Source organism: Clinocottus analis, unplaced genomic scaffold (genome assembly GCF_023055335.1).
Source record: "Clinocottus analis isolate CAN_PGR_092001 unplaced genomic scaffold, fCliAna1.0.p SCAF_3, whole genome shotgun sequence".
In the NCBI taxonomy this organism is placed as follows: domain Eukaryota; kingdom Metazoa; phylum Chordata; class Actinopteri; order Perciformes; family Cottidae; genus Clinocottus; species Clinocottus analis.
In genome coordinates, this window is record NW_027176042.1 from 7325674 (window position 1) to 7340074 (window position 14401).

General features: G+C 42.9%; 1 protein-coding gene across 1 annotated transcript in view; it reads right to left on the reverse strand.

The window, feature by feature from the left end:
• cntn4 (contactin 4) overlaps positions 1 to 14401 on the reverse strand; it is a 138560-nt gene that overhangs the window by 39975 nt on the left and 84184 nt on the right. Inside the window, exons 9-11 of the mRNA XM_068593867.1 lie at positions 10820 to 10959; positions 5157 to 5286; positions 3484 to 3634 (exon numbers count right to left, since the gene is read on the reverse strand). Of these exons, the coding sequence (XP_068449968.1) occupies positions 3484 to 3634; positions 5157 to 5286; positions 10820 to 10959 (421 nt within the window). The remainder of the gene's footprint in view (positions 1 to 3483; positions 3635 to 5156; positions 5287 to 10819; positions 10960 to 14401) is intronic.

Consider the following 14401-nt stretch of genomic DNA (forward strand, 5'->3'; position numbering starts at 1 on the left):
TTGGGAGCTTTCTGATTTGCATACACATTTATTCATTTTTTTTGCAATCTGTGTCAATCAAGTCAGAGTGCTTTTGTCTGAAGCAGTAGTCTGTGTTTGTGCCATCCCAAAAAAAACTGCATCGTCAGCATACAATTGTAGCCAAACTGTTGTACCATCCAGATGTCATTGAAATAGAGGTGTAACAACAAAGCTCCAAGAACTGGTCCGTGTAGTTTGCGTGCTTATATTATCTTTACAGCATTCAGATTTACACACCGGAATAAAAAAAAAAAACGGACCAATATTTGGCTGCAAAAAGGCATCTACCAATCACGTTGAGCAGAACGGATTTATACACTCTAGTTTAAAACAATGACGAACTTTCGTTCCAACATTTCAACCTTCACAAAGGTAACTCATACAATATTCATTCTTTCCATTCTTACCTTTCACAATAAAAGCCTTAGAATTATACACTGCGTAATTCATTCCGAGCAACTTGCAAAAAGAAGCTCAACACATTAGCATGCAGCAGCTCAGGCTCTACAACAATTTACCTCAGACAGACTCAAGTCAGACTTAGCCAAAAAGACCTTGTTAGCTTGTCCTCTAGCGGCGCAGAATTATTCAAATGTTATTGAAAACGTGTTGCAGCTGTGCCAAATTTGCATCACTGCCAGAATAAATAGTTTCGATTTGAGTATTTTGCATTTTCGTGTTGTTTGTTTTATGTAAAGGCCTTTTAGAATGAACAATGTTGACCTGTTAACTCCTATTTTGTAAAGAAGAATCCAACAATGGGAAGAGTAATTCAATTTAGTTCATAGAGATATGAAATTGGAAAATGTTTTTTTTTTTTTGTAGGTCTAGAAACACCGCGTCAACTACTGCCTCCTCATCCAAAAATCTTTTGGTACTTGAGGGGATATAATTAGCTAATACCTTTCAATGTTTGGATCTAAAACACAATTGATTTGGGTGCAAACTATTACTATCATCAAAGTTGCACCTGGAAATCAAACGTGTTTTTCAGCTCATGAATTTGATTTACGATCCTGCAAAAGTAGATGGTTGTCTTTTGACTGTCTATATTACTGACATCATGTGAATTATGTGACGATATGGTGTTGTGTGCTGTATCCTGATTGGTTATTTTCAGGTCGAAAGAGTTGTCTGAGTCTATTGTAGTATTAGTCTCGAGATGAACTGGCTAAAAATAACTAATTAGTTCATCTACAGAGTTGCAAAAGAAATCATCAAACGCATTTTTTTTCCATTTCTGTGTAAGCGCTCTAATATGTTTTGGACTGTAGACATGTGAGGTGATTGCTGCAGTGTTTTTAGATCCTCACATTTGAATGTCTTACCTGTAAATTCGCCGGAACACAGTTTGTGCCCAGTTGTGTTTTGTAATGCCGTTTACAGACTTCCAAATCCAAGACCAACAAATCCATGTACTAATTGCACATCGCCATGATTCTCTATGTGTAAATAACTGCCTGCTGCAGTAAATCCATCTTACAGTTACAACTTAAACAAAAAAGAAGTCCCTAATTAATTAATAACACTTAAATGATTGAAATCATGAATAATTCATTATTTATCACAGCACTTGATCAGTATATGATTTATTGTTAGGAATGTGCGATATTTCATATATATGCAGTGGTAAAAAGCATCGCAAAGCATCTATTTAACATGAGGACGGACAATTCCGTTTTTGATTTATCACCTCACGTCAGAACAAAGACAAATGTGAAATCAATCCTCGCTATGAATTAAAAAACAACGGAATCGCAATGGTCCAGGTGGTGAGGGGCTAAAACGTGCGATGGAGGTGCCGGAGGGCGAGTGAAGGGCACCAGCGGCGAAACCGCTATGCAAATTCCGCGCCACTTTGTTTGACAAGCAACAACACCGCTTTGTATATATGCAAAGGCTTGGCAGGACACTGTGCACACAACCCTGCTGTCAGAGCAGAGTCATGCTAGAGCGATGACAACCCGATGGATGACCCCTGCCTGCATTGAGGCCACTGGGCCGGACTTCAGGATTCAATCGGACGGACGCGCACGCACACACACACACACACACACAGGCAAAAGTTATCACATGTAGCACACGACCCACATCTCAGGGGTCAAAACGTGGCAGGACGCTCTGATGGCCCTCCGTTCCACTGAAACTTAGTGTCAGAAGTTGAATAATTGGATTTCTGGATCCCCACTGAGGTGAAAAGTACTTGATTAGCACTTTGAATTTACTCAGCAGCCGATCCGTTTTGGTCACCGCTAAAGAGCTGGAGATGAAACACTTCAAACCCCGTAAACCATTACTCATTTAGTCTCCGTGCTGATTTTTGTCTTAGCTGTCCCCGCCACATCTGAGGATGGCATCAAAATCTCTCCATGGACTTGCGGTAATAAAATATGATGCAGTGACTGGAGGCTTTTGGTGTAACATTGATTCTGAATTTTTAAAAAAAGTCTTAGCTCTCTGACTGTTTGAGTCATGAAAACTTGCGTTGCATTAAAAATTCAAATTTCTGCTCTGCCTTGGAAGCAGAGAAGTCAATTCTTCCCTATAAGGCATTTTATTTTAAGTATGAATGGGACATTATTTTTTAATGGAAGAGAGTGGAGAGGTGACAGGAAAGGGAAAATGCTCAAACTCTAGATGTTTCTATTACTTAAACAGCATAATAAACTCCTACACCACCAAGTCACCCAAATATACGGGACAATTTCGATGGAGCAAGAGAGTTCAACACATTCTTCCTGCCAACTTTTTAAACACCAACGCTCTTTAGTGGCCCCACACTTCGAACTACGAAGCGGGTCAGTTTAAAATAAACTTCTGTGTTCACAGGAAATATAGTTTCCACTTGATACTTGCAAATCTCAAACTTAAACTTTCAACATTTTTAGTCAGTTTAGGCTTACCGGAAGAAAAATAACTATGTTAAAATAAGTCCATGTCGACTTGGTTTCACACAGGACATGAACAGCGGTCTCCTGGGTGAAAGTGCAGAGGTTTGTTATGTTTTCTTTTCATACTGGAGTTATTTGAAAGCCTTGTACGTCTTAAACAGATGCTAAAGTGGGTCAGCATTAGACGCTAATGGCCCCTGTTGACGTGTTGTTTTGGATAACGACAATGAAATTACAATAAGTTTGAGTACTAGATCCACATGTCTTACAGATATAGTGAAAAATGTAACTTTTAGTGTGCCTCAGGTCTGTTGCCATTCATGCCATTAGTGAATACGCATACACTATATCTTGAGTTGCATTTCTCCATAACGTCTGCTACTGTGCTGAGTGAAAGTAGGATTCTGATCGAGGTGAAAATGCAGCGCTCTATTTGTTGACTTTTTCACGTCACATGTGAATCCCTGGGTTCATAATATCATCCGTAGTGCCACGATACATCTGGAAAGCCACGCCTCACAGCGGGGGCTGAAAGCTGAGCAGAAAATGGGTGCGAATGTTTTTACATTACCTGTTACTTTCTCGAAGCGACTCGCTGCCCTTCCGCCAGGAGATCACGCCCCAAGGAGACATCTTGGGCTTGCACTCGATGAGCGCATCTCCTCCAACCTTCACCAGCGTCTGGCTCCTCAGTTGGTTGTGAGAGAAATCTGGGGCAACGGCTGAGACAAGAGCAGCATATTAAAACCGGGCGTTTGTAAAAGCATCACATCTCTTTTCCTTCAAATGATCTCAGAGTATCGAATATATAATTCATCTCTGAAATGAGTCCTTGAATACGTTGCATTATTGCCGTGGGTAATTCGAAGACTTTTAATACATTCTTCATAATCTGAGTAATTAGTAATCAAAATGCTAAACAGCAATGCCCACAATGGATGTCGTACACTTGCACAGGCGGATGAAACTTTATTATTATTCTCAACAGACACCGAAATGTCTCGCTCTTTAGTGATCATGCCCACGTAAAAACTTTCCCTGGCTGCAAGCCACTTGAAAAGCTATTAGCCCTTTTAAAAAGTCAGATATTGTCTCCGACACTCTTTTTTAAAAAAAAAAAATCTCCACCTCTAGTTTGACCACTACCCTTGGCTGTGTTGAGCCTAATTCCTATCAGCAACATGATCAGGATGAGACACGCTAGAGATGAATAGCGAATGCGAAGCCACTGCTCGCTTAGAGTGGAGAGTGACAGGCCTGACAGGGCAGATGGGCGAGGCTGGCGAACAGAGCAGCACTGGCATACATCACTGTCAGCCGGACGCATTCGTCTTATAATTAATGCTTTTCAATTAGGGGCCAATGAGAGAGAGAGGCCGTAGGTCATCCGGCGGTATTGAGCAGAGGAAGAAGAGGGAGCGAACTGGAGAACAAATGCGGTTCAATGTATGCCTGCGCACGCGCCGCCACGCCGATGTGAGCGTGCAGACGTTTTCAGTGACGACCTTGCTCGGTTTTCTTTTGAATTATGTAAAACAATTCCGCTTTAACAGCAATAATAGAAGTGGCCAACGATGTTGCCTGCTGACAAATTGAGACTGAACTTTACATCTGCTAGCAGAGTTTTCTGGGGATAACGGCCACTGGCTCTTTCTGTTTATTGCACCATGATGTAGCGCTTTTACCAACAGGGCTATCACATCCATGTTGATCTATACCGCTACAAAAGTCAGAATATTTTATGTCATGTTGTGGTCCAGTTTACGTCAATAAGAATGCAAAAAATGATTTTAAAAGTACCGTTAGCTGGTTTTTAGCTGGTGTTTGACTGAAACTCTCTCTCCCTACATACTTCACAAAGCATTGCTCATCGCCAGAATTGAATCACAAAATGTTAACCTTTGCGTACAAAACCAGCTAGCATGTCAAATGTAACATCTGAACCAAATGGGAAGTAAGTGTAAGTAAGTAACGTGACTTTCCACAACATAACCCAATGCAGCCTATTCAAAATACTCTTGTCACATGGAAGGAAACGCTTATTTACTTGAACAAAATCATCCACTGAATTACAGACACCTCTTTCCCAAATGCATTCTTGGGCCCAATCAATGGCATCGCGTGATGGACCTTGATCCACGGTTTGGCCACTTTGTAAAATGTGCGCTCTTCCTTTGGGCTTACGACACACACACACACACACAAGTACACACACACATAACACACACCGAGCCGAAGCCTTACCTATAACCCGGAGCTCTGCGTTGGAGTAGACCTCGCCGTGCTTATTCCCAGCCACGCACTGGTACATTCCCGTGTCAGAAAGGGTCAGGCGACTGATGGACAGCGCTCCGTTGGCCACCTGTATGCGCTCCTGTGGACAGAGAGACACCGGCCTTTAATATGTCTTATTCTCATCTACATAAAACCAGCCAGCCAGTGGGGCCAGTGAATTATGGTCTGGAAGTGACAGACGTGGCAATAAATCTAGGTTTTCATCACTAATGGAGGGAAAGGCTTGGGTGGATGGAGGCAGGCTAGCAGAAAATGACCCTAATCAATCTGCATGTTTATGAGAGAGAAATAAAACCATGCCCTATTTATATCTGCGACTGCACCACAGGGCCTGTTTCCCCTTCAGCAGGAGGAGCGGATGAGAGGGGAAAGGAATATCGTAACATCTGAGGTATAATGCATTGTGAAAATTGCTTTTCTGATAGGTATGCCCCTATACATACTAAGTGCCAGCGTACACGGTCAAGCCGTGTACCTCCTCTTCATCTGTTTGGGCGATCGTTTTTGCCCGCCGGTGGGGGGGGGGGGGGCGCTTCTCGCCCGTTACCGAGCCATCAAATTAAGATCTATTTAAGGACGGCTGGGCCCGATGAACTAAAAAGTGCATCTGTCGGACATTTAATCCTCGATATACTGTAAGTTTATCTCTCTGAACTTGGGCTTCGCACTCGACTCCCACACCGCAGCATTAAATCCCTGAGCAGTTTTCACGCATCTCTATGCGGCTGTGTCGGGTTCTGCCTCCGCGTGCCCTTCATCTCCCGTGTCTTCCCCGGAGCTCACCCATAATGTCATCACAGCCCATTTCCGTAGGGGTGTCTGAGCGGCCCGAGCCAGAGTCGCGGGGGATTAAGGTACTGTCACATGAAAAGGGAGACTGTCCTCGACTGAAAGATCACAAACTAATCCTGTGTTTGAGCAGGTTTTTGCGCCTGTAATTTCCATAACGCTCTGTTGCAGGGGCGAACATCCCTGCTGGCAAGGGAGGAAAATGGTGGCGTATATCAGTCTGTGCACGGAAAGCACTCCCGTTTATGGCTGCTATTAATTAAGCATGACGTTCCTCTCAAATCAGCAGTTTTTCATGCAGGGACCTGCGGGGACCATCTGTACGCCTTATGCTGTAGGAAAATGATTGGCAATGTCGTTTGCCGACAACGCTGAGTTGATTTGTTTGATATAAAGCTGCGTAAACACGTAAAAGAATGCCTTATATGGTTGAGAAGAGTGAGCTTTTTTTGGTTTGATTGCTGTCTAGCAATCAAACTGGAGGCCTTTGTGAGAATGATGATCATTTTACAGCTGTAAAATTGAAGCAAGCAACATTTTATCATCATAAAAATATCAATCCACTCTTGTGATTGTGATTTTCCTCCCTTCGACAAATAATTCAAAAGATGTTAAATAAGCAATCCGAAATCTACACAACAATTAGTGCTCACTGTGAAAGAGCTCTGCAAACTCTGCTCACAGATATTTGATGAAGCTGCTTCTCGACATGCTTGTGCAAGAAAGAACTTCACGTCGACATGAACTAAGCTCAACGGTGGCTTTGCGACGGCGAGAACAAAAGCTCTGAGCTCAGCCTGTTTGCTCCACTTGAGCTCAAATTAACAGGGGAGGAAAGAGTAGAGGACTGCATTAGATTTACATCAGCCACAGTTGATGTTGATTCTCAGAGTGCGCAGAGCTTTTACTTAAAGTTCCAGTGTTTTGAAGTGAGGTTGTATGAGGTACTTATCCATATTCAGCGCATTACTTACAGTAGATTGTTTCTACAACCTGGGGGCATGCTAACTGCAGACAGGAGTACCAGCACAGAGGAAAAGCAGAATACTGTCCACCACAGCACATGGCCTTGCTCCCGTGCCGGTACTCCTGTCTGTTTCTAGAAACTTCCGCCATCTGCTTTCATCTCCTGGAGGAAATACACTGAATGCAATAGTAGCTCCTCTTCAAAACAATATATATATATATATATATATATATATATATATATATATATATATATATATATAAGTTGAAAAAAATTAAACTGATTAATCGCATGATTTTTCTGCGATTAATCTCATTAAATTCAATAATAAAGTAAAACCTAATGTATTGTACGCTTTTATTTTAAAGTAATGTTATTAGAACAATATATCAGCACTCTGGAGCAACAGCAAGTTAGCATACATACATATAGAGTTTATGAATCTTCAGTAGTAAGGGTCCCTGTGAGGGACAAGCCACTCCTTCTTTTGTCCATGTTCAGTTTGTTGCTTACCTTAAAGATGTATGTTAAAGACCAGCAATTGATTCACTTTATTCAAAAGCAATACGTGCTTTTCATGTTTTCAGTTCAGTTTTTCTTCCTCAGTGAGAAAAGTCTGTGTTGGCTGTGAAGGACAGCTGACAGGTATCAGCGGCGGCTTTGCGCACGCGCGATTAATGTTTACTCGATGGAAAGATTAATGTGGACACTGAGCCTGCAGCGCGAGCCTGACAGTAGACTGACCGCCTGTGAAGCTTTGAGAGGGGAGCGACTGCGGCAGCTGAGAACAGAAACTACAGAACAAGACGTACTTTCGCGTCAGGCTCAAGGCGGCAAATCATCCGGTTGAGGCTACGGAAGCGGGAGCGAGCACCTACAATAATTGCCTTTAAAGTAAAAGCCCCCAAAATTAAAAAAAAATGCAGTTAACGCATGATTAAGTAAGTAACGCTGTTAATCGATTGAAAAGTTAACGCGATATTAACACGTTAACTTGCCTAGCCTAATATATATATATATATATATATATATATATATATATATATATATATATATATATATATATATATATATATAAACCAAATTATGATTCTGATCTGAAATAGCTAGAAACTAAAGTTATGAACTAAATGTACTGCAGTCAAAAGCATATTTCCGCACCAAAATCAAATGGAAATGAAGCGCCTCAAAATGACAGTACTATCAGTTTAACATTGAAGTCCTAATAGCGTATGGCGGTCCCTCACGGACTCAAATGGATTGATCCGGTTTCACGGTGGAGTTCCCCCTTTAATTGCACAGCCACTTAATCCTGCAGCCATTGTCAATAACGCAGCAGAGAGTGAGGTCCTTGGGATGAAAACAGCCACGAGAAAAAGAATCATTCCAATAAACCCTTTGCTATTTTCACACATAGAAGTAATACAAAGCATCGCAAAAACAACAGGAGTCTCATAATCCATAAGGGCTGAGCGCAGCGGCATGTCAACCGGCTGTCCAACGAAGAGCCCAATGATTGTAGAACCAGTCTGAGAGGTACTATTATTAGAGGGAAACACTAGAAATAGTTGGAGCTCTTCAATATTTTACATGACTGACATTGAATAATTGAATGCACATATACTCAGCTATATATATCATGACTACCCAGAAATCTACTGTCCCGTATAGTCAATTTGCCCAGCAATAGATATGGCCTGAGATGTTCCCCTTCCATTAACTCACTTGCGATACCTGAGCTTCCGTATACTGACCAAAAAGTATAAAAAGTAGATATATTATTATTGTTTTTTTTTGTATCGTTGCTGTATGGCCTGGCTCAGGTTAAACCCTTTGTCAAATATAAGCAAGTATATCCAGAGTATGGATGCCATTGATATGATCGAGTTAAACGTCTGTCAGTTATACCTACGAAATGTAATAAATAACCTAAATGAACAAATCTGGGAATAAATACAACAACTCTCAACAGAGAGAGCGGTAAAGATGAAAGAAACTTTGATTTCTTTATTGCTGTTGCTCAAACTTCTCGAGCTGTCAGCAGAAACAGGTCCCAGTGAACTATACAATCAGAAAGGTCTCAATTGATTCGCCGTAATAAATAACAACAAATGACGCGTCCTCTCCCCACTGCTCCTTTACATCATTGACCTTTCCTTCTTCCACTCATTAAGCCACTGTGGTTAATGGTGGCATTTCAAACAATGTAACACCTTGGCTGATTAATCCATTCACCCATCCGTTCTGAATATATCCATATATTATATTTATGTTAAGGGTAAGGGGGAGAAAACACAGTCGTTGTAACCTTTAATCCCACTTCCATTGCGGCGTGAATTATTCGCGCCAGTACATTACATGCACAGTCAATGCACTGATGCGATAGGTTGCGAAGACGCGGATGACGCTTTGGACGCGGCGAGAATTTGCGCGAGTTAAAGTTTCCCCACTCCGGTAAAAAAATAGTGTGACGCAAAGTTGCGTCAGCCAATCAGCATTGAGAAGCTCCGCCCACCGTCACCGCCATCGTGTCGGTGCTAAATCAAACTTCTGCCTTAAAGGAGCGCTGATAGCGGCTTCATTCGGACGCTGTTGTGGGACTACAGATAATATTATGAACCCAGACACCATGGAGTTTGATGTTCTGACGAATGTGGAATAAACACAACAAGTATAAAGCAGAACTGGCGGTTATTTCCATGGTGGATGGCGGAAACGGTAACTCGTTTCGCAGTGATAAGCCAGACGCAGTTCCTGGAGGAGTCGAGCTGTGCGCGGCTATACGGATGTTGTTCTGAACCCAGATGTTCAGACGTGTTTGTGACTTCCATAACAAGTATAAAGCAGAACTCGTGGTTATTTCTTTCATAGGCGAAAGCGGCAAAGATTTTTTTTTTTCCCACGCAGACAAAACAGGTGGACTGTCAAAGAAACAGAATATTGTTACCTAATAAGAGGTTTTGATAGAATGAAAGCCATTGGCAAAACAGATTGTTGATTATCAACTGTGCCGTTTTTTTTTTATTTTGTGTGTGTTGCCTCTGGTAACAGCAACGGCAGACTGGGTTCATTCAAACGACATGTACTACATTCAACTGATCGATATCCTCTGGTGTGCATAATTAAGCAAATTAACATAATGCCTGTTTATTTATCAGGTGCAAGCTGTGCCTCAGTGTCCAATCAATCTTCCGCAAACAACCTGGCTAAATGATACGATGTATTAATAATCTAATATGACGAAGGAATATGGAATCGTGTTTTTTTTTTCTTTCTGTTTTTTTCTTCTTCTTCAAATGCCAACAAGTTAAAGTTCGATGCACAAGTAGGCGGGCCGGAGCCAACGCCAGGCTCATCGCTCTTCATTAAATACATAATGGGAATTCAGCGACGGCAGGGAGCGGGAACAAAGGGAGGATGTACAGTGTTTATATGGAGGACTTTACTTTTTCCACATTTGGTGGCCCAGGATTAATACCAGCACTTGGCAAAGAGAGATTTAACAGACGATTAGGGTAGCCCTTACATCACTGTGCTTTCCAGAGGAGCATGAAATACTCTCAGCACAGCAGCAAAGCAGAGCAGACACAGTCCAGTCCCCCTCAGAGTGAATGCGTTTTTTTTTTTTTTTTGCAAGGCAGTGAATCGCACAGCGCATTGCTGCACAGGAAGACGTTGTGTTGTGACGAGGAGGACAAAAGCGCATGCTAATTAGTCGACAAAGCTTGAACCAACAAGCACAGTGGAGCACAGTGGAGCACAGCTCGCGCTCTTCATTCAGAGTCGGCTGCTGTCTGAAGTCTGACCTTGGGAGGGCAACTTTGTCCTCAGTTCTAAAGACGGCGGCAGATCTCACCTCTGCGGGCTCCAGGTTCTCTCCATTTTTCATCCACCTGTAAGAAGGCTTTGGCTTCCCCGTGGCTTTGCACTCCCACACCAACGAGTCGTCGATGAGCTTCTGGGCGTCTTGAGGTTTCTCGATGAGATGAGGAGGGGCTGGAGGGAACACGGGGGGAGAACATGCTAGAGTGAACATAATGTGTCGACTTATGAATAGATGTTTTTTTTTCTGCTTATCAAAGTCGCCTTCAATTAATTACCACATGATCAAAGCAAAGAGGCTTTCCATCGAGTAAACGAGAGCTTTATGTACTTTGTTTCTTCTTCTGTGTGTCAGGCTGCATATGCATACATTATTTCTGGGGCCTGTCTCATTCCTCAGTCTTGTACATCCTTGATTACTTTTCCTTCTTCCCACCTAATGCAGCCGGGACTAAGGAGCCGAGGAGAGAGGAGTTGAAGCAGCAGGACATTTGACGTGACACATCACTTCCTGGAGACTTACCCGAACCGTACCTGCTACCAGCCTAATCCTAGCAAATGCCCACAAGTGTGTGAGTGTGTTGTCAGATTTAGGTCCCCACAATAACTTTTAGACGAGTTCACACACACACACACACACACACACACACACACACACACACACAAACACACACACACACACACACACAAATATATGGATAAATATGGGAATTATTATATCCCCTCATTTATTGCTCCCAGTTTAAGGAATGAAGTTAACGAAAATGATGAAAACCAGACATATATACATGATGGGTGGTTTCTGGTACCATAAAAACGCTGCATTCGATCCAATCTGATGGTAAAATTATACAGGAGGAGAATTGATTCTCGCTGAGTAACTCAGGGCTAGTTAATGATTGAGCCCCCTCCCAAAAAAAGCGCTCCATAACACTGGATCAGTAAAGCTCCCTCTGCGTAATGCTCCGTGCATTCTGGATGATGTGTAGGTCAAGCAACCATCATCCTATATCAGACAAGGCCGGTGGCGGGACAAGAGTAATGGTCGACCGGACTTTTTCCATTCCGCAGATCTCCACCTTAATGCCACTCTCATAGACTGACCTTTGTCGTGGCTTTTCAATAACGGTACAAATTCCTCCTCTAATTGGCTTTGACTATATGTATTTTGCCTTTGAGTGAGGCGGGATAACCCGGCGATAAAATCACTGCAAATGATTACCCGCACATTATATATATATATATGAGAATATATTGAGAAGTGGTTTTACACAATGCGGACTGAAAAATAAGTGGGTATACGCCGTATACCCTGGACTACACCACTGTATATATGGGCCATTCAACCGAATTGGTGTAAAGTCAGGTTGAACATATATCAAAAAAGTATATGTTTTTTCCCACAACCTTTTCCGTATATATATATTGTACCAAATCTAAAGTACACATATCTAGTAAAAGAACCGTCGATTTTTATATTGTATTTTCAGATTGTGCGGGGACCAGATGGGGGCGTTTTGCGCGGCCTTGTGTACTTGTGTTGTAGACCTGCGTGGATTTCACAGCACAGTCCTTCCAGTGTCAGAGACACAATTAGTATTTGTGGATCGTGTGATGTACTACAGGCCTTGTGAGGTCCCCCCTCCTTCGGCGGCGGCACAAGGTTGCCTGGGTTTGTTACCGCTGATGCTGTGCTGTTGCCGTGAAAACAGAGAAAAAAGGGTGACGGTTTCCCTTTGACAGAAAGTTGAGGCTTCTGTTGTTTATGCGGCTACAAAGGAAAGACTTTGGGCCTCATGCAGGTACAGATTTATTCTTATGGATTTACGATTTGTCCTTATTTTCTGACGAGCCTTTGATTTCTGGGATTGGCCAATTCTATTTCCATGGTTTCAAATTTGAGTTGGAGCAACTAATGAATGGACTATTAAATAAATACTATTGTGCCATTGATCCGAGCGAAGACTGCAAAAACCCTCGGATGATATGGCCTGTGTTCAGCTTCTGAAGAGCTTCCATACTGCTCTTTGATGCTTTTTGATTTCCCAGCAACAGCAGTTTCACGCTGTAGAACATCACATTCATGGTGTTTGCACACGGCACACCACCTGCCCCTTTACAGTCTTTAGAGGGCATAAGCGATGCTATTACTAAACTATCTGCCACCCACCTCCAATTTATGATAAAAGTAGATGGTTTTGAAAATTAAGTACATCTGGATTCTTTTTTTTTAATCTCACAGAGAAAATCAAGAATTTAAAAACAAAAAAAAATCTATTTCAGCTTTACTACCACCTGCGGAAGTCTTTGAGGTGTGAGTGTTTAAAAAAGAGCTCACAGGGAGGGGGCTCGGCAGGAAGTTACTGCAGCATCCTCATCATTTAGCGTTACATCCGCCCATTCTACCGCAATCCTCCATCAGAGCATGGTTGAGCCGCCCCACCCACTGCACCTTCCCGGACTGCATTGTAGTCGTAGTGTTTTTTTCTTCTTCTCGCTGACAGGGTCCCTCACTCCATCCCTTCGCCCGGCTGCCAACATATCGACTCTCAGTCAACGCTTACCGAATGAGAGCCGGCAGCCCATCGCTGCCGGCGCCGGGGGCCGAGGCGCACAGACAATCAGAACAAACGTCAAGTGGCTGAAGGAGGAGGGGAAGATGGGAATTTGCCTTATCGGTGAAATTACTGAGAGATAATGCAGCGGCGAAGTCTGCAGAAACACAGACGTGAATACAACGAGGGAGGGGGAGACTGACCTGTCACAGCTTCACATTTACTTCCCCCCGACGAGCGATATCGACTTCAACAAGGGAGCAAAAGCACATTTCTTTTATATTTCTTTTCCCCGAGCGTTTCTTTCAGGGATGGAAATTGAACAAGAGTCCTCGTCTCTGCCTTGAGTGTAGTTGAGCACCGCTTCCAATACAGAATCAAGAAAGATGGTGGCCAATTGCACCCAAACTGAGGAGAACTTCTGTTGCATGAAGATGCAATGAATCTAATTCCACCGCGGGTTTGAATGGAAGTGTGATTGAAGCTGCTAAAGCTCCAATGCAGTTATTGAATTTCTGTCTTGGTTTCAGTCCAGAAAAGACGGAAACATTTTAAATTGGAAACGCAGCTCCTTCATATCCAAAACACACTCCGACCCCATTCCTACTGCATTAGTGGGACTCGCGGCCGCATCATGAAGTGTGAGAATGCTTTCGAGTGACCGTAAAGTAACACCTTCATGTCTTCTATTTCTAACAAAAAGCCCCGGTCACTGCGGCCTGCTTGGATGCACAAGAGACACCCTTATCGATTCCCCCATTGGCTTACACTGCTGACGAATGTCTCAAAGGCTTAATTCAAAGGGAGTTCAAAATAAGATTACTGATTTTTATCACCTGGCAGCAGACAGCAGGAGAGAGAGAGAGAGAGAGATACAGAGAGAGAGAGAGAAAGGGAGGGATGGAGACTGACAAAACACATCAAAATGAAGAGAGGAGCCTCAGCTCAGAGGGACAAATCAAGCATTGGTGGATCACAGCGTGCTCCCGGGGCTGTTGGGAGCGAGCGAGGCGAAGGGCCTCCAGGACTGTTGTAAATCATGGCAAATTGTTTAATGCCCC